The sequence below is a fragment of the Panthera onca genome, chromosome A1 (assembly GCF_046562875.1).
Source record: "Panthera onca isolate mPanOnc1 chromosome A1, mPanOnc1 haplotype 2, whole genome shotgun sequence".
Taxonomy (NCBI): domain Eukaryota; kingdom Metazoa; phylum Chordata; class Mammalia; order Carnivora; family Felidae; genus Panthera; species Panthera onca.
In genome coordinates, this window is record NC_138339.1 from 189838930 (window position 1) to 189860127 (window position 21198).

General features: G+C 43.4%; 1 protein-coding gene across 8 annotated transcripts in view; it reads left to right on the top strand.

Annotated features, from left to right (window-relative positions):
* Nucleotides 1–4399: 4399 nt before the first annotated feature.
* Nucleotides 4400–21198, top strand: part of LOC132681968 (uncharacterized) — a 142355-nt gene continuing 125556 nt past the window's right edge. For 3 of the 8 annotated variants that reach the window (XM_078432649.2, XM_078432655.2, XM_078432652.2), the window contains exons 1-6: nucleotides 4401–8294; nucleotides 8481–8707; nucleotides 9560–9912; nucleotides 11084–13737; nucleotides 16524–16609; nucleotides 20841–21193. In XM_078432649.2, the coding sequence (XP_078288775.1) occupies nucleotides 13510–13737; nucleotides 16524–16609; nucleotides 20841–20973 (447 nt within the window). In that variant the 5' untranslated portion in view covers nucleotides 4401–8294; nucleotides 8481–8707; nucleotides 9560–9912; nucleotides 11084–13509 and the 3' untranslated portion in view covers nucleotides 20974–21193. The other 5 variants (XM_078432661.2, XM_078432666.2, XR_009611355.3 and 2 more) reach the window with 5 other exon arrangements.

Sequence of the window (21198 nt, forward strand, 5' to 3'; positions counted from 1 at the left end):
GAGCCACCCAGGCGCCCCGAACTCAGGGTTCCTGATGATTGGAACTACTTGGATGATAAAAGTAATAGAATGAGTGGAAAGATACACAGGGAGGAAGGTGGAGAGAATGACAGGGTAATCATTTAGTGCCTGAAGCAGAGTGGAAAGCTGGAAGGATCAGAAAAGCCAGAAGGAGAAAAGCAGAAGCGGGGGAAGCAGGCACAAAGGCAGGTCTGCCCCTCCTTTGATCCTCTTTGTTGTTAACCCAGAGTGCGAGCCCCCCGGGGGGTTGGGGGGGGGCAGCCCACGACCACACTCTTGCCGGAGATTCAGTTAATGTCTCACTAGGCTTTTCTTTCTCACGCCATCATCCTGACGGAAGTCTTTCAGAGAAAGAAACGTCATCTGACTACTTTTACCAAATGAGTCTACTTTTATTTTTAAACAGAGAAATCTCAATTAAGGGGGGGTGGGCAAAGGACAGGGCCAGCATCTGGGGTTTAATGAGCTGACCTGGGCATTGTGACCTTTTGTGGGAACGGCTGTCTGGGAATGGCTGCTCTAAGAGGAAGCTCCTGGGTGGAGTCTGAGAAGTTGCCCTAAGCAGACTTTGGGGGGAAGACAATTAGAGAAAGCCCTGGAACCAGCCCACCAGCCAAATGGCTGGTCCGGGAGAAGTCATAGCTGCACTGACCTCACTGGGGATCTGGAGGCAGAGAATCACAGCCTGAAGCATATGGTAGCACAAAGTTTCCCAGCTGTAGTTTTCTTCCTTATCACATATAATCTCTAAACAATTTTTATTTTTATTGTAGCAAAATACGCATTTTTACCATTTTAACCATTTTTAGATGTGCACTTTGGTGGCACTAAGCTGTGCAACCATCACCACCATCCATGGCCCCTTTGGGAAACTCTACCCATTAAACCCTATCTCCCTATTCTCCCCTCCTCCTAGTCCTTGGTCACCTCCGTTCTCCTTTCGGTATCTATGAGTTTGAAACCACTCTAGTTACCTCATATAAGTGGAGTCATACAGTAGTTGTCTTTTTGTACCTGGCTTATTTTACTTAGCATAATGATCCTCAGGGCTCATCTACGCTGTGGCACGTGCCAGAATTCCCTTCTCTTTTAGGGCTGAATAATACTCTGTTCTTTGTGTATACCATGTTTTGTTTATCCATTCTTCAGTTGATGGGCATTTTGCTTGTTTCCACTTTTTGGCTATTACGAATAGTGCTGCTGTGAACATGGGAATGTAGATATCTGTTTGGGTCCCTGCTCTCAATTCTTTTGGGTATATACTCAGAAGTGGAATTGCTGGGAATTCTATATTTAATTTTTTTATATTTAATTTTTTGAGGAACCGCCACAGGATTGATGAACGGGTGAAGAAGATGGGGCATATGTATACAATGGTATATTACTGAGTGATCAAGAAGAATGAAATCTTGCCATTTGCAACAATGTGGATGGAACTAGAGTGTATTATGCTAAGTAAAATAAGGCAGTCAGAGATAGACAAATATATGATCTCACTCCTATGTGCAATTTAAGAAACAAAACAGATGAACATAGGGAGAGGGAAGCAAAAGTAAGATAAGAACAGAGAGGGAGACAAACCATGAGAAACTCTTAAGTACAGAGAACAAACTGAGGGTTGCTGAGGGGTGCTGGGTGGGGGGATGGGCTAAACGGGCGATGGGCATGAAGGAGGGCACTTGTTGGGATGAGTACTGGGTGTTGTATGTAAGTGATGAATCCCTCAATTCTATTTGTGAAATCATTCTTGCACTATATGTTTAACTTGATTTTAAATTAAAAAAATAAATTATAGAAAACATTTTAATAAACCTTATTAAGGGGAATTTAAATGCAATACACTAGAAAGACTAGGGAAATGACTTCTCACGTGTACCACATTCGATGCCAGTGGTTGTTTAGGATGATTATGTGGTGTGTAGCATGGATCAGTGTATTAACTCAACAAACACTTATGGAGCAGTTGAGCCTCAAGTCACGGGTCAGACATGACTCCTGTTAGCCGAGGTAACCCTACGTGGTGGCGAGGGAAGTTGTGGCGCTCCGGTCCCCTCCTCTGGGACCATGGCCGACTGACAGCCCCGGATGCTGTCCTCTGGATCTACCAGCATGTTTGCACTGAGCACACACTGTGAGCGGGCTGTCGTTAGCACAGTGGGGGTACTATCACCGACTGTGAGATGCCGGACTCCTCCAACGGTGACTTTGACTCAAGGGCTTTCCATCAGCCTGATAGGATCTTTCTTAGAACTCTCTATGATCTGAGGTTCTCTCTATCCAATTTTCCTCCCCTCCACCCTCCCCTTCTGCACCAGTCAGATCAGTATCTCTCTGAATTTTCTTCCCTGACTTCTTCATGGGTGTTTCCCTGGTAACCCTCTTAGACATCCAATCCTGTGCATTTCTTGGAGGACCTGAGCCAATGTACCTGGGTTTTGGGATTTTAAATAATACAGCCTTGAGCCTTTTAATGTACATATCTCTGGATGCCCAAACTCATCACTAAGACTTCTGCAAATTCTCAAAGGTTTATATTTTCTTTCTGGGTCTGAGTTGCAAGCCCCTGAACTCCCAACATTCAGTTCTGTTTCCTTTCCATGGCTCCTCTCTTTCCTCTATGTCATCTCAGCTCCTACATGGAATTCAGCTTTTTTCCTTTGATTTGGTCCCATCTTACTTACCACAAACAAGCTCTGTGTGTATCAGGCTTTACTTCAGTTTTGGCTTTTCTTCACATCTCGGAAATGCAAACAATTTGAACTTTGTTTTAAATACCCCTCAGGCCCTGCCACCAGGGATCTCTCACTGGCAACTTTTTTTTTGCAAGTTGAAATCGTTTTGACCTTTCTCCATTCATCGAACTTATTTTGCACCATTCTCCTCAGTCCCCAAATGTCTGTGTACCTCTCACGTGGAGGAGTTAGTCTTTCCTTAGAGTCTTTGGGACTCATCTTTCTTGCCAAAGTTTGCTTATTAAAAGGGCTATCCTGAATGAAGATAATTTTCCACTTAGAATCTAAGTGGGCTTCTGATATCAGCCTTTAAAAAATATGTGTTTTGGGGTGCCTGGGTGACTCGGTTAAGTGTCTGACTTCAGCTCGGGTCATGATCTCATGGTTTGTGAGTCTGAACCCCCTATCAGTCTCTCTGCTGTCGGCACAGAGCCTGCTTCAGATCCTCTGTCTCCCTTTCTCTTTGCCCCTCACCCTCTCTTTCTCAAGAATACACACACACACACATAACACACACATCTTTTTCAGCCCCACTACACATTAATATAGAGAGATGAAGAAAATAAAAAGTGTAGTGGGTACTGTGATGGATATGTTCACTGGGTGAGCCATTAAGGAGGGAATATTAGAGTTGAACTGGGGATGTGCAAGGTGGGTATACAGAAAGCAGACAGCCTAGCTGGATCCTACTTGTTGCAGTTGACCAAAGTGGGTGAGGTGGGATAGGGGGTGGGAAGTAGGTGTGGAGAGGACCAGAAATAGCAGTACTCAAGAAGGCACCAATATGAAAAGAAAATCATTGTCATCACAAGGGCTGATGCTTATTTAGCATTTATTATGTGCCAGCCACTGTTCTAAGTGCTTTCCGTGTAACTCAATCAATCCACACAACAGGTCGTATTTCTGCTCCACTTTCCAGAGGAGGAGAATGAGGCACAGAGTGAGAGACTGAGCAGCTCATCAAGGTCTTAGTGCTAGTACGTGGGACAGTCGGGATTTGGGCTCAGGCTGGCTCCTGACCATGTGTTATTTCCTCTTCTCTCCCACTCCTAACCTCACATGGCGGGCTTGGGACCTGGATGTGGGTGCTAGAGAGAAGGAATGGTCAGAGTTCCTCATCTTGGGACCTGGCACACTAATCTTTTCATTTGACCTCAAATGCAGAGAAAGGAGTATCAATACTAATGCTTCCTCTAATATAAAGGACAATATTCAATATTTATAGCAAGCCAATGCTATTTGTTTGAGCAGATGAAATCACTGACATGAGGGTTATCTATCTGTTGCAATACCACATACAGAGAAATGATGGGTATTTCTGAGCCGAACCATCATGAATCTTTCCGTGCTCCCATCCCATACAGCTCATAACTCACTCAACCTTTTTCTTTCTGAATCGTAATAAAATGTCCTCACTATAACTCTCATCTTTGCCTGCAATTAAAACAGAATAAGGATGAGTCAAATGGCACATTTTTATCCTTTTCCAGTCCTCATCTCTATAAGCTGTGGAATAGAGTAACAAAAATGACAAGAAATAGTTGAAATATGTCTGTAGATTGATTTTCGTGTCCTGTTTCTAAAGCAAACAAGGAAGTGTTCATATTAAAGTAGATTTCCTTTCCAAAAATGTACAGCTTCTTAAAAAGACTACAAGCCATTGACATACAATTGCTTCTAAGTGTAAAATTATTTTAAAAGTAAGAAAGACTTCCAATTTATAAATTTCCTGTGCTATTCCTTCAAAGTCTTATTTATTCTCCCTGAAAGCACTCAGCAAGCCACGGGGGCAATATAGAGCAAATGTCCTAAATGCGAGATGTAATCAGGGCAACGGCTCTTAGTCTGGCATAAGTGATATATTGACTCGGTGTATGAGCTCCGTGGACTCTTTATTTACAATCATGTAAGTCTAATTGCTTTAGAAGATCAAGGTGATTTTTGACTTGCTCAGAAAACCTGGGGGAAAGTTTCTGAACATTTTAAAAGATATCCCGAGATAGGCTCTGAGTGCCTTCCGGAAGAAGTCCCATCCTGTGTGAACAGCTCTAGCTGTTGCTGTGCAGTGGGTGAGACCCTGTACTGTGGCATTGATCCCACTCTGTGGGCCAGGCACTGGGACGCAGAGCCTTCTCTGGGAAGGCAGGACAAGCAGCTGGCTCACCGGGGGACTGGCTCTCTGCCCTAGCTTCTCCCACTTAGAGCCGTGCCCAGCATGTTAGGAGGGAGACCCGTAGTCCTTGCACCTGATGTGAAGGTTTGTTGGTTTCTTCCTCCAGCCAAGCTTCCTGTCAGCTTGGCTCTGAGCTTGGTGAATTATGACTCAGAGATGTGTGGTTCCCTGTTGCGGGGAGCAGGTGATGCTTCTGTTTGCTAACAGGCCCTCTTCCTGAGGCAGCTGCCTCCTGCAGCCTCTGAGCCTCTCGGCCCCCTCGTTCAGTGCCCTGAGGGAGAGGGAGAAGGAGATGCCAAACGCTTATCTGGTACTGCCAGGGAAAACCCGTCCACAGACTCTGATGCCCGTGTCTACTGAATCCTGTGCTGCAGCCTGTTAGGAAATCTTTATGGATAATTTGGTGATGTATTACCAGGACAGAGCGTTCCAGGCCTTTATCTCATTATCACCTTCTTTCTTCTTTCTTCTCCTCCTTCTCTTCCTCCTCCCACCCCCCCACTCCTCCTCCTCCTCCTCCATCAAGATCATTATCATCATCTTCATTAAGTGCCTAATTCTGCGTGATTTTCTGCTTGATACTGAAGCAAACATTAAGCAGTCTGTATTTCCTCTGTCTGGGATTATAACTTAGGGTAAACATAATAGCCTACGGTGTAAATTTATAAATATTACAGAAAGATGAAACCAGCTTGATAGCAGCCAGCAAGGGGAGCTCATTCTGACTGACATATGAGAAGGAGGTATGTAGGTAACTGGGGTAGCTCAAGGAAAAGGAGCACTTTGCCTCTCTCTGGTTGGTATTTTGGGGGGATGGTGCCAGCAGAGCTCCCCTTTGCTGAGTCTCAGTGGTCAAAGAGAGTTGGAGGTGGGTGGGTGTTCTGGGGGTTCTCTGTGCTTGGCTTTATGGGGAGGAATCAGGAGTTGAGTGAGTTCTGACCAGTGGTACTGGAGGTGTGTGGACACAGCATCACCCCAGAAAGAAACCAGGATCCAGACTCGGACCTGGCTTTGAATCACAGCCCTGTTACCAGCTGTAGGACCTGGGGCAGATCATGCAACCAGCCATTTTTATCCTCTTTTTATCTGACGATAAAATGGGAATAATAACATCTACTTTGCCATATCTGTTTGAGATCCCTGGCATGGATCACAAAGAGTAATTACTGCTGTCTTTGTACACAGAAGGCTCAAATAAGTAACAACATCTGGAGGGCCCACATGAAAAATTCTGGAAGGCTGGATTTCACCATGACTTTGCATTTCCTAAAGGTGGCATGGCCCTGGGTTAAAATCTAGGTTTTGTGCTATAAGTAGATCCACAATCTAAAGAAGATGAAACTGTTTGTTTTTGTTTGTTTGTTTTTTTGTGTTTTGTTTTGTTTTGCTTTAAAGCTCTCAAAACCCTATAGGGAGAGGCAGAGAAATCTACCTTATTTCACACCAGCCTTTCTGAACAGTGGCTTTGGAGGTGTGACAGGGATCCCAGCTGTGGGTAAACTTCAAGCCCTCAGCACTGCGTCTCTGTATGCTGCCTGCTAATGCTGAACCACAGCTTCCTTTTTATAAGTTTCCACATGCTTCCTTTGTAGCTGCAGCCTGCCCAGGCTGCAAGAGGAGAGGCCCTGGGGTCCAGAGGTAAGCTGAGTTCTGTTCCTGCCGTACCGCATTCCAAGTTGGCTCAGCAAGATGAGGACATGTCTTTGGAGCAGCCCACCAGACGCCTTGTTTGGAGTGTGGGCAGAACAGATTAAAAGTGCACAATTTCTGATTCAGATAACCCTGGGGCTGGAGGTTCTCAAACTTTCCTGCTCCAAGATCGTCTTCCTTTCTCTTCTTATCCCATGCACAAGAAGTCAGTGAAGAGGAGTAGGCAGAGAGTTGCAGCAGAGCTGAATTCTAGTTCTGTGTCATCCTGGATTCCCATTACCCAGTCTAGGCTAGGGTTTCTGTCAGTAAATGGCCAAGGTGGACAGAGGTCCCTCTTACGTTGTAGTGCCTGGACCTTAAACTCCAAGGGCACGTAGAATGTCCCCTTCATTCTCCCCATGGTGGGCCCACACACCCAGGTGTCTGTTTTTTGTGTCTCTGCTTCCCTGACAGCCCCAGAGCCTGGCTATTTGTCACCTACCTTGTGTGTGGAAAAGAGGGTGCTGGGGGCTTGAGCTCAGAAAGGAAGTGAGAGAAATAAGAGCCTGTTGCAAGCCTGGGTTGCTTTGGGAGGGTGGGGAGGATGGGGTGGTGGAAAGTTGTGCTCATTTCTATGTGCCTGATGGAAATTGAGACTGGGTTGCTGGAAGCAAGAGACCATCCAATAAACACTAGTCCAGGATGGAGTTGAGGGGCTCTGGTTCCTGAAAATTTCTCTTCTCTGCTCCAGGATTTTTGCATGAACCTTTCAACACTGAGCACTCAGCTAAAGCTTGGCACTGTTCCTCAGCCGCTGGTCTTCCTGTCCAACTGGCCAGGCTGCCAGAAGTGGCTCATTGTGTTTTGGGGCAGTGGGGTTTAGTGAAACTTATGATCTCACTCTTAGAGTTTCCTCCTCCCAGTCCACACTTGAACAAATCTCATGCCCAAGATGGAGCCAAAGAAGCTGAAATGAAAGGTGGGTCAACACATGGGAAATGAAGTAAACAGATTAAAATAAAAGAGATGTTATAAGAAACATCTCATCAATGCAGTACCTTCATTATCTGGATATTCCAGACGGAACCTGCAGAATGGCTTGCTTCCTGAATATAGATACATCTAAAGACAATGAGATTTTGTGACCCATAGTATTCTCTGCCTGGTGCCCCGTGATATGCTCAATGGAGGTAAAAATGCCAAGTGTGGTCTGTAAAAAAAATTTTTTTATGGTTTCTTAGAAATGACTGCCATCCATAGCACTTAGCGTGGAAAGTAGCAGATGGAGTTGCATATTCCCCATGGGAGTAAGGACACGTGCAGAGATTTTTTTTTCTTCCTCCAGTGCATTTCTTACTGAGACACAATGGAGGCTCATGGAATTTGATGCCTTTGCTCATCGCTGCCCAAGACTAAATTCAGCCCAAATTGTTCCTGTTGGAGCAGTGAACTTGGATGGCTCTTTTACCGACGCAGGAAGGGGAGATTCCATTTTCTGCCGGAGCTCAGTGCAGTCTGCCTGAAGGCTGAGGGGTCCGGATGCTGAGCCGGTGACCGACTTGGATTCAGGAGCAGCAGTGTCAGCATCCGGAGGTTCAGACTAGCTTGGAAACAGATGCCATTAAAGCAGAACAGAATTTACACTGAACAAGCTGCCACCACAGCTCACATGGCCACCATCTGCTGTAGTAATGTCTCCACCATCATGGGCTCCCTGCTTCTTCTGGTTGCCTTCCCGTGTAAGTAGTGCCGCCTGATTTGGGAGGCTGTAAGCTATAAATAATGGCTTTAGCACCCCAGCTCAAGCCAGGAGCGGAATTCTCTACTGTAGGATTAGTGTCAGCACAGGAAGAAGTCGGTGGTGGCCCTCCTCTACTCCCTTCCCTCTTTTCAGCACCCCAACCCCAACCCCACTCTCTCTCCAGGCCTCTGGGGCTCTCTTGCTTTGGCAGCTGCATCAGACCGATCAGCTTGGACCAATGGGCTTCTCCCTCCCAACTCAGTGAAATCTGCGGTTTGAAAGAGCCTCAGGAGGAAAGCAGTACTTATTCCAGAAGAACAAACCTGTGAATGGTGGCCCAGCAGGGCCGGGGAGATTGCTATTGCACAGGGTGCCCTTTGGAGTGCCCGTCCTTTGAATCAGACCGTCTAGGTAATTGTTACGTTTTCGGGAGGAGGGCTGGTATTACTAATACAAATTAATTTTTAATTCTGCCTTCAGAGTAGCAGCACCCAAGATCTGGGACTATTGGCATTTAGTAGGCTGCCCTGCAGGCAATTTCTTCAGACATTTTTGTAATTTCATTTGGCATCTATTTTTAGCACAGGGTTTGAATCTGGTAGTAACTATAGGGCTTTGGGTATCTCAGGGTCCTAAAAGATTCCATCATAGACTATGTGGCTTAAACAACAAATGTTTATCTCTCATAGCCCTGGAGGCTGGGAATCCAAGATCATGATGCTGGCTGATTTGGTTCCTGGTGGGGGCTTGATGCCTGGCTGGTGGATACTAGCTGCCTCTGGCTGTCCTCACCTGAGCAGAGGGGGTGGAGGAGGGAGAGGGAGAGAGAAGGGGGGAAGGAGAGGGAGAGCCAGAGCTCTTAAAGCTGAATAGGGTTGAGAACCCAGGCGCTTCAAATTCTATTGTTAGAATAGTCTAACAATATTGTTATTGTTATTTCAATATTTCACCTTCTTGTGCCCCGGGTACCAGATGTTCCTTTAGTTATAAAATCTCCTATTCCAGACTTCCCTTGCAAGAAATTTGTGCTTATGAAGCCAATTTAATAGTAAGAATATTTGTCCCTCAGATGGAAGTTGAAAGCTAAGGATTTGGAGATGATACCATCAAAAAGCAGGCCACATATATTCTTCCCTGGGGAAGAGTAACACTACTTCTTACTAGCAGAGTTGAAAACTTGAATAAAAGCATCATGTGGTCCTTGAGATCAAATATTGGCAAGATTCACCTTAGAAAATAAAGCATTTCACATACTATCAACAGGAAGCTCAAGAACCTTGTTTGACCAGATCAATATGATGAAGGAGGAGAAAGAATGTGCCATCCAGGAAGAGATGGGGGAGTAAGGACAAGTGCCATGTGGGAGGCAGGAAGACGACGGACTGAGAGGTCAAGGTTGGCACACTAGGAAGGCAGAAGACCCCCATCTCCCCGCAACTTAATGCATTGAGTCCTAAAGGCAGTTGTGTTCTGCTGTGGCGATGAAAGGACTAAAAGTCACGTAACTGGCTCTGAAGCCAGGCTCACAAAATGCACGGCTCTCAGGCTGTGTCCCTGGGCTGGCCGGAGGAGACCCGCGAGAGGGTCCTGAAAACTGCACGGCTCAGTGTAAACGGGTATGTTGGCTTTCTTGTTTGTCCCTCGATCTCCCCTGAGCTTAAATCCTTAAGAGCCAAATTCACTGTGCTGACAACATGAAATATCACAGCCTGCAAAGGGGAGGACTGGCCTTGTCTAAGGGAGAAAGCCTCAAGGTAAATGTCAGTTTGAGGATCATTTGACCTTAAGCCTTAAGGCAGTACCTCCTGGTGACACTTCTAACGTGACCTGTGCCTTCTTTCAAATTTCTTTACATGTGTAACCAGGGCAATTATTTATATGCAGTGTAATTGAACTACATTTCCCCCAGCTACGTCAAAGTTTAATTTCAACCTATTTTTCTCATTTAAGCTCTTGCCCGGCCTTCTCCTCCCAGTTCCTGTTTTTCATTGCAAAGGCAGTTTATGAGTCTACTCATTGCTGAAACAATCTTGAGAAAGTGAAATGTGACTTATTACGTGCTAGCCTTACTCGTGTGTGATACAGTCTTGTCTTGGACAAAGTGGAATGCTTTATTACCTTATTTTCTAAGAAATGAGTCATTTCGGAGTGTGTTTCCAAGAAACACCCAGACAATATAATAATACAAATATTTGTCTTTATGTAAGATATTTGTTTTTATGTAATATAAAGGAGTATTTGTCTGAATAATAATGTTTTGAAGTAAAACATGGCCGTGCCTCACACGAGGAAGGAATGTGACACAGGATCCCCCACCAGATGAGGGAAAAGGATAAAAAACACAAGAGTGCTGACAACGAAGAAGACTGGAGATGACTTTTGTGATAACAATAACAGTAACAACATCCCTCCATATGTGTCTATCACTTCACATAAACTTGGTTTTAGTACTGTTTTTACTTTTCAATAAAAATTTTAAAAAATTATATAGTGCAGTATTTTTTAATTAGAACTTCAAAAATACAGGCATGATTTCTACTTATGATTCTGGAAATTAGGGGGAAAGTAACTATTTGTCAGTTGTTATGTAAGGTACATTGGTGATACAGCAATATGACTCATTTTCCAGAAAAACTTGAATTCGGTAAATTGTTTTTGCACTGGATGAATTTCATGACAAGTTTTTGAGGTAGGCTGAGGTAATGACACAGTAGGAACTGGAGAATGCTGCATTTGGTTGTTTTTTGTTTTCTTTCTTTTTTTTTAACGTTCTTATTCATTTTTGAGAGACAGAGACAGAGCGTGAGTTGGGAAGGAGCAGAGAGAGAGGGAGATACAGAATCCGAAGCAGGCTCCAGGCTCTGAGCTGTCAGCACAGAGCCCGACGCGGGGCTTGAACCATGGACTGCAAGATCCTGACCTGAGCTGAAGTCGGATGCTCAACTGACTGAGCCACCCAGGTGCCCCGAGAATGCTCCACTCAGAAAGAATGTTCTGGTGGTTGTGGGGAGAAATGCCACATATGTGGTACAGGGGGCTCGGGAACTCCAGAATGCTAATGACTTGGAATCCAGATGCCCTCACAGACCCACCTGCTCTATAGAGACCATTGCCTCCCACCAATCCCCGTGACCAGAATCACAGTAACTACCTACCAGAGAGAGATGAGTCTATTTATTTATTTAATCTATTTTTATTTTTTTGAGAAATCAGTTTACTAATTACTATTGTCGAGGGCCTATCATGTGCAGGTCACCCTTGTAGATTCCAGAGACAGATTTATAGATGCAGTCCATGCTTTGGAGGTGGCAGTGAATAATAATGTTTATACTAAGAGTAGCTTGCCTTCAGAAGTAACCATCACTGTTTTAGATGTAGGGATACAAAGATAAATGAGATATAACCTATGTCTTCTAGGAACTCATACTTATGCTGAGTTAAAAGGATGAATCAGATACTGTTCCTGTACCTAAAGGGTACAATCGAGTCAATACTAGTAAATATAGTTAATAGTGATAAGAATAGCTTCTATTTGTTGAGAATCTACTGTGTACCAGGCACCGTATTAAGTGTCTTGATTCTACTCCTTAAACTCTACTCTTTGCAACTCTATCCTAATAATTAATTGGGATAATTAGTTGTCCCAATTACACAGAAGGGTTTAGGATCAGAAAGATAAAGTGAGTTGATATTAATCACCTGGGCAGAATATTGTGGAAAAGAGATCAAACTCAGTCTGACTCTACAGCTTGCCCTATTTCCTCTGCACGATAATATAGACATCTATTATTTAACAAGGTTTTATTATCAATAGGGGAAGACTTTCTTATGCCATCTGCAGTGTTTTAAGAAGCACAATTGCCCAATGAAATGCTTTAGTGAAAAACAGTGTCAGAAAGCACACAGCTTCTGTGGTAGGCACATCAGAAAGAAGGTGCATGTTAATGAAGGTAGACTCATTGCAGTAATAAACAAATTGGAGTAAAGAATGTATAATGGCTCACACATAATAGTTTATTACTTGCTTACATAATACCCTTAAAGGTGTCTTTTTGTTGTTGTTTATTTATTTTGAGAGAGGCAGAGATAGCATGAGTGGGGGGAGGGGGGGAGAGAGGGAGGGAGGGAGGGAGAATCCCAAGCAGGCTCTGTGCCATCAACGCAGAGCCTGTTGTGGGGCTTGAACCCATGAACTGTGAGATCATGACCTGAGCTAAAACCAAGAGTTGGACGCTTAATGGACTGAGCCACCCAGGCACCCCCAAAAAGGTGTTCTTTAATCAGAGTTTCATAGTGGTGATTCAGAGACCCAGCCTCCTTATACCCTGTCGCTCTGCCATGTGGCTCTGCCATCCTCTCTGTGTGGCTTCCAAAGTGGTTTCGTTTGTTGCATGAGGACAGTGGATGTGGAAAGAGCACGGATTACTGTGCACAGAAGTTCCATGGACCAGACCTATGAGTGGTACACATCCCTTATATCCCCTTGTTAGAGTTCAATGTTGTAGCTATATAACTCCAAGGGAACTGGATGTGAGAGGTCCAAGTGTGTGTCTAGGAAAGACTAGGAATGTGGCCAGCGGTCTTGACCCCAAGGTGGCTTTGCTGCACCTCTATGTTGAAAAGCACAACTAATTTGGCAGCATTAGAGTGTCCTGTGAGAGGGGATGTGTTATTTTGGGTATAGCCTCAGCAAAATGGCCTGAAAGTTCTGGCTAGAGTATTTTGTGGAGCAAAATAGGAGCAGGTTTCTGAAGGACAGAGAAGTAAAGGCGTGGTCAGGAGAGAGAGCGGCAGCACTGTTCACATGTCTGGGGTCCTTCTCCCTTCTGTAAACTTATGAGTCTCATAGGTTGGCTTTTAGTTGGTGAAATCTCTGCACCTGACCCAGAGTCTCAGCAGGGCACAGGGCACATCTTCTTCATAGCTTTGCCGTGGACTGTGGACAGGGGTGGAAGGCCACTGGGCCTTGGGCTCCCATTTTTCGACCTCATGTTCACTTGGCCTGCAGGATCAAACACATAAGACTCAGCAGTCAGCAGGTTAGAGAAGAGGGTGGAAGAGAGATGGAGAAGCTGACCATTGGGGCAAAAGCAGAACACTTTTCTTTTCTCTTGATCTCTACTCTTTCCCTCATTTCCCCCCACTGAATGTAACTTTCCCTCTAAGAGAGTATTTGTGCAGATATCCTCCCTCCTGGGTCCCCTCCATCATCCATGTTATGTAAAATGTCATTGAGGAACATGCTGTCCAGAAGCTCCGTGGGGAGAAGAGTCACAGGGCCGCCCTCCAGGACAGATATGAAGGAGGTGACATTGTTGGGTACCTTTGCCTTTCATTTTGTGTTTTTCCGGCAGGTGCCTTTCCTGAGCTTACTTCTAGCTCTCTTGGTTGGAAAAATACCTGATAAAGGAATCTCTCTAAGATCTTCACTTTTGTGTGGGGTGAGTATTTCCATTGTGTCAGATTTCTCTTCACTCATCTTCAGAACAAATCCTTGTTGATGGGATTTCTGATTCCCCAACAATTTCTGGAGGTTGTATCCTGGGCAGATCCTCCTAGGGGCTCTTTAGAAGCTGTAGATGCATCCTTGAGATGTATATTCTTGAGAACAATGTTTTTCTGGTGAATTTGGGTGATTTTATCCAAGCCCTGAGTGGGGTCCATTTTCCTATAACCATTAAACAAATCACTGGATAAATTTGAAAAAGTTCTCAGCTGCCACAAATAATTTCCCTTTTAAGTCTGCGATTTTCGTTTTTAGACAATGCAACTGAGTTAAGCAATAGGTAAATTATGAAGATATTATTTAGTGGGAGAGCTGATGACATTGGAACATTTGATCTACACTTCCAATTGAAAACAGAGGTTCTTAAGATGTTTGGCATCAATAGATTTGATGGCACACTGGAAGAGATTGAGAGTCTCAGAACAGCATAACAGTTACAGTGCAGTTTCTGTCACAGGATAATCATGCCTGCTGTGTGTATAACATTCTTCTCCACCCCCACACTGCTCGCCAGTTTGCCCCAGTAGTGTCCACTTTGGTAGACTGATTGATTGCCCTGAACTCCTCTGATATACCCACAAGGCAAAAATTCTTATGGGTTCTAGTGAACAAACACCTTTATTTGGATCCAGATGAATTATGTTCCTTACCTCTTATTCACAGCACATCGTCCTCTACTCTATAACGTTTAAATTAAATTATGGCAGCACACCCATGCAAGGGCACACCATGAGTAGTCGCCACTGACTGTGGGCCATTGTGGGTTCTAGAAACGGTTGAACATACAAAGATGAACACTGAATAGCTTGGAAATAGCATAAGGTTACTTTCTTTATGGAGGGTATTGTGGGTTCATTTGTGTTTCCCAAAGAGATATGTTGAAATCCTAACTTCTAGTACCTGTGAATGTGGCTTTATTTGGAAATAAGGTCTTTGCTTATATAGTCAAGTTCAGTTGAGGTCATCCTGGATTACAGTGGGTCCTAATTCACTGGTGTGCTTGTAAGAAGAAGCACATTTGTGCACACAGACACACAGGGAGAGTGCTATGTGATGACAGAGGCACAGATTGGAATGAATCAGCTGTGAGCCACAGAATGCCAGGGGCTGTTGGCAAGTGAGGAGAAAGGCATGGGATGGATTCTCCCTCAGAGCTTCCAGAAGGAACCAGCCCTGCCAACACCTTGATTTCAGACTTCCAGCCTCCACACTGAGGGAAAAAATGTCTGTTGTTTTAAGCTACCCATTTTGTGGTGCTTTGTTATGATGGCCCCACAGGAAACCAGCTCTGAGGGTAATGTTGAAACCAGTCATCTCCTCCACCAACTTTATGTCACAGTTGTGCCTTTTGTCATGGAGGCCCTGGATATACCTACTGGTGGGAAAAGAACTTTGATGGAATATTGTTCCCACTTGGAAGCAAGAGAAATTCTCTCTCTCCCTGCCCCTACCCTCTCCTTCTCATTCCTCCTTCCTCGCCCCTTCTCTCTGTTGGCATCTTCAAAGTTCACTCACTGGTAAAAGGATCACAATAATATCCATACTTTCTTTAAAAATATGTGTTGAGAGGGGCCTATGTTTTTCTTTTTCCTTTTCAGGTGCTGAGGTTTTTAGTGAGCCCTGTCTTGTCAGTACTGAAAGGCTTCAATCAAATAGCACTTGAACTCTTTTCAAAGACTTGCAAGATTGAAAAGATTCCAGCCTGTTGAACGGAGAGTAATAGGTGTCAAACACCCTCTCCATTTCTGAAAATCTCTCCTCTTTCCTTGCTGGATGGGCGAAAGAGAAGAGATGGGGGTGGGGTGGGGTGGCAGTGCAGGGTGGCACCAAGAAGAGGGACTGGTATTTTGTGCACTACTCACATTTGCTGCTTATCTGTGAGCCGTTTGCCAGTCCTAGGGGTCCCGCTGCCACCCTCGATATTTGGAATTGAAGAGGCTGAGGTACACACAGCCCAATTAAGCGTGTGACACTTTAATCAGATAAGGATTAAGGGCAAGCAAAGGCAAAAACAGTACCTTTACTGATTTCTGGGAGATAATTAAACCAGACTTAACTGCACAGGGAGAAAAAGGATATGATAAGTTTATAAAAGAGAAGACCTTAAATTCTGCAACATTAAGTTAATGCTCTGCATCAACAAAGCGAAGAAATCTCCTAACAGGGTGATATGGGCACATCAGGATAGTTAGTAGCTGTTAAAAAAGATCGCAAAGGGCGGATGATAAATATCCGTAGCCATTTGTGCATAGTAAACTCACATATATTGAATAGTTGGATGAGATGTTCTTTTAACTGGCTGCATAAAATACAAAATTTTTCAACACAGAAAGGCAACTGACTTTTTTGCTAGTGGAGTTCTCCCTGAACATCCTTGCTGCCAACTTTAATTGTTGTTCCATTGAAGGTATTAATAAAATTTCAGAACATACCACTGGTTATATATATGTATGGTATCTGAAACACACACACACACACACACACACACACACACACACACACACAAAGATATTTTCTCAGCTTTTATTCTCCTGGAGAGAGCTCATGAAAACCTTCCTGCCTGAGAATTCAACTTCCCTGATCCTCTTTACTCATTGATCAACAAAATGCATCTATACATATATACTAATCACCCCGAATGTAAATAATATATTTAATGTGTGTTCTTACTCAGTGTTTGTTTCGTAAGTAACTGTAATGATTGGGGTCGTTGGGTTGCAGACAACAGAAGATGATTTTGGACAATTTAAGAAGGGAAATTTATCAGGAACTCAGCACATCAACTGGAAAGCTGAGACTCAGGCTTGGTAAGTCATTACTTAAGGCTGCTCTGGGTGCTGGGAGTGTTTCCAGACCAGGAACAATCATGTCCAGGCACCATGGGTGAGAACTATGGAATTCCAACAGCTTTTTCCATCTCAGTGTCTCTCACATAAGATGCAAATCCTAGAAGACAACAGCTGATATTCTGGGCTTCTGGCTTTTCCAAGGAAGTGTGGGGAAAGCTGGTTAATGTGACATTCTCAGTGGGATTGAGGCATTGGATTTACTGTTCTGCCAATACAATATAATGGGAAAGAAGTAATTCTCCAAAAGAAAATGTGTGTCCTACAGGAAGGAGATGGGAATACTGAGCTGCCAAAAATATTAAACACACACGCACGTAAATCTCTACTGCCATCGTTTATATTTGTGTCTTTACATTTAAGTTATTATATATGCATATGCAAATAATGCATATTATATTATAATACACATATTATATGCATTTGTGTATATACATAGGCCTATGCTACTTTCAAATAGTATCTTGCAATGGTAGCACTTAACCAATACTTTACAACCAAAGTTTTACAGACCTGATGTGGATTTTGAATGCTGTGAAACACCGTTTTGATGATTCTCTTCTGGAAATAATTTCCCTAATCTGAATGATTTCTTTTATACGTCTAGCAGAGAAGGAGAGAGGGTAATGTATTGAATCAAAAGCACATCTGTTGATTTATGGGGTGCCTCAATGGTGACTTAGAGATGAACAGATCAATAATTTGATACTTGTTGAAAAGGTGGATGGAAATGCAGAGAGAGGGAGGGGTTGAAATTGCTGTAGGACCACCGGTCTTTTGAAAGGAAAAGGGTCACAAGTGTAGAAGAGTCTGGCTTGTGACACAAGGCAGGTAGGTAGTTGGAAAGGAAGAGGGGAATGAATATATAATTATCCAGTCTAGGTCATTTTTTGAGGCTTGCGAAGCTAAACTAAAAAATTATCAGATTTTGTACTTGAGGAGTATATCTTTTGTCTTGGGTTTGTTTCTAGAAATAGTTGTTATTTAGCTATATTTATGGTTAAAAATCTTGATCAAATTCACCATAGATACTAAAATTTAATTAAAAAGTGGGGTAATCACATTAAATTCATATACAAATACAGTTACCTTCCCCTAATACACATTCAATTCATATACAAATACAGTTAACTTTTTTAGAGTGATTTCTATTAAAACATATTCCAATAATTTGAAAACCCTGACGTTTGTTTTGTCTTCTGTTTTTGTTTCTATGAGAACACTGACATTTATGGTAAAAAAAAAAAAAAAAGGCAAATTCTAAGTTGTTACATTTGAATCCTGAGTTTCTGTTAATGGCTTGACCTATAATCACTGATACACATTCACTGCAAACTAAGTGCTTTCAGTAGAGTTAGATGTTATGAATTTGAGTGGACCGAAAGAAATATTCTTTTCTTTAGGTGATTTCTTTTCATTTTTTTCTTTTTCTTTTTAAAAATGTTTATTTATTTTAAGAGAGAGAGAGAGAAAGAGAGTGTGTGTGCACAGCAGGGGGAAAGGCAGAGAGAGAGAGAGAGAGAGAGAGAGAGAGAGAGAGAGAGGAGAGAAAAATCCTAAGCAGGCTCCAAACTCTCCGGGTGGGGCCTAACACTGGGCTTGATCTCAGGAACCTGGGCTTGATCTCAGGAACCGTGAGATCATGACCTGAGGTGAATGGAGTCGGACACTTAATTAACTGAGCCACTCAGGCTCCCCTAGGTAATTTCCTTTTAAATCCAACCAAGGGGTGCCTGGGTGGCTCAGTCGGTTAAGTGTCCGACTTTGGCTCAGGTCACGATCTCATGGTTTGTGGGTTTGAGCCCTGCGATGGGCTCTGTGCTGACAGGTCAGAGCCTGGAGCCTGCTTCGGATTCTCTGCGCTTCTGTCTCTCTCTGTCTCAAAAATAAATAAACATTAAAAAAAAGATCCAACCAAGGTATGGTTTTATTTTTTCAAAATTCTGCCATATTGGGGTTCAGAGGTTTGTTTGTTTTGTTTTCCTTAGCTCTCCAATGTTGGATAATACTTTTACTTCTGAGGCTGGCTGGCTGTATAAGAATTACCAGATGGTCAGCCCTGTAGACCAGCTTTGCCTTTACTACTGATATGGGGCTTAGGAGCTTGTCAACCATTGTAAAACTAAAACAGGAAATGGACAGTAATATAATTGATGTCCAAGGTGAAAAATCAACAGATTCCACATTACTATAATTTTCTTAATGAAAGGATCTTTAACCGTGGCATTAGCATATTTTGTGTAGTCTGGAAAGCAGCAAGGCATATATAGAAATGTGAGAATCTCAAACAAAATCTTAAACAAGGGTACTTAATGTGGAAATAATAGTCTCTGGGACCTGGAGGAGGTCTGATGGAGAAACTGCTGGGTCAGAAGACCGAGATCGTAAAAGAGAGTTTGTATTAGGGGAAAATAAGCTGGGATGCTATCACTGGGGGAGAAGTGGGCTGGGCTGCTTTCTCGGAGTTTCCTCCTATCATCCTACTCCCTCTGTGCTCCCTCCCACCCCTCCCCAATCCCTTAGCAACTTTTGTCTATGGGGGTGGTTGCTATAACTGGGTTTAAAGGCTTTTCTTCTATGATTCTCACAAAATCTCCCTGGAGTAGGCTAATATTATCACCATTTTACAGATGAGAGAACATATGTCACTAGCCTACAATTATAAAGAAAATGGCAAAGCAGAGATTAGAAAATTGTTCTGTGCTTGATTACCTAAAAAAGGTTCACGATGTTCATGTGATCAATACGGGAGCAAGTGGTGTGAAGGTTCGAAACTACCCACAGAATTTCAGAAGGACAATAGCATCCCCAACCCAAGGATTTCCTCTTCTTCTTCTTCTTTTTTTTTTGACAAAAATTTCAGAGGGAAACTTCTCAATCCTCTCAGAAAACCAGAAAGAAAAAAAAAAATGTCTCTCCCTCTCCCTGGAACATTTTTAAAAGAATGGGCTTTCATACCTCAACCCAGAGATACTGGAAAATTGGATACTGTCTTAGGGCTTCCATATTTCGGATGGTCCTATATTCGCAGTGGAGAGAGGTCTTTGGAGTCAGGTCTCTGCAGCAAGCAGCAGCCGGACCGGTGGCCACCAGCAGATGCTACGACAGCCCTGTGGTGTGTTCCTGCGTGAAAAGCAGAACATGATGGCTTCTCTCTTGCCCTCAAGCCACTGAGGCCCAGGTCAGGGTTGGCTGCAAGGCAGTGTCCTCATGACATATCCTTCAGAGCATATGTTGGCAGCCTTCTTGGAATCCTTATTCTCCTGTTTCTTTTCTTTTCTTTTTTCTTTTTAAAAATTTTTTTTAAAAAATGTTTAATTTTTGAGAGAGTCAGAGACAGAGTGTAAGTAGGGGAGGGCCAGGGAGAGAGGGAGACACAGACTCCGAAGCAGGCTCCAGGCTCCGAGCTGTCAGCACAGAGTCTGACGCAGGGCTCGAAGTCCTGAACCACGAGATCATGAGCTGACGTCGGATGTCGGATGCTTAACCCGCTGAGCCACCCAGCCTGCCCCGTGATTATTGCTTTTAATTGCTTGTCAAAATCTCGGGTAGGTAAAAGCAGAAGTTCATTTTGTAATATTAGATCTCAGAGAGGAGGGATTATGAGAAACACTTGATGTGTTATGCTGATTCAGTGACTGGTTTGTTTTTAATTTAGTTCCATTGTACACGTAAGCTTCAACAAGTCACAGGTGTCCACACCTCAAGGATCTCACCTGTAAAATGGAGCCCATCTTCCAGATGTTGACAGGATGTTTGTAAGGATAAGTGAGTTAAGTAAAGCTGCCACACACAGTAGAAACTGTGTCTATATTGGGTACTTTGGGTTATAATCCCAGGTCTTTCAGATGAGGTCTGAATTTTGCCTTTTGGAGTTACACGTTGCTGTTCTTTGCGTAAATGTCAATGTAGAAACGTGTAGACAGAGCACCTCAGTGTTGGGAACTCAGGTCTGTGGTTTTCATAGTTGGTCATCGGTCCAATCTCTCCCAGTGTGTGTGAATGTCAGAAAATCACTTAAAAGTGGTATCTCATGTTCTCTGTTGGATAAAGCATCACTTACCCACCTAAGGCTTAATGAATTGAAGGTTTTACTGCTTAGAAAATAATCAGGTGGTTAAAGAAGCACAAAATGTACTATCATTTTCTGAAGGTTAATAGGCTTTCTCTATTTCTGTTTTTTCCCCCACAGCATTGCCATGTCACATGAAGCTGCTTCTCCTGATGAAGCAGAGATTGAAATGTCACACCAGCACGATCAATTAGATGATGTAGAAGAGAGGCATTCGCTACCTGACCTTAATCCACAGGGCAAGAAGGGCTGAGTGGAGAAGACGAAATATAGAGAGACTCAAAGGCAGAGGAAACGGGCAGAGCATAGTTTAAATAGGCACAAAGCAGCATAAATGTTGATTCATGACAAAAAGGGCATCCTCAGGTTAAAGACTTCTTATGATGTATACTGGTGCACTCGTTCAACTCGGAGTGAGTACAAAGTAAATATAAACACCTTTCACACAAGGAATATGACAGAAAAGGAAGTAGGTAAG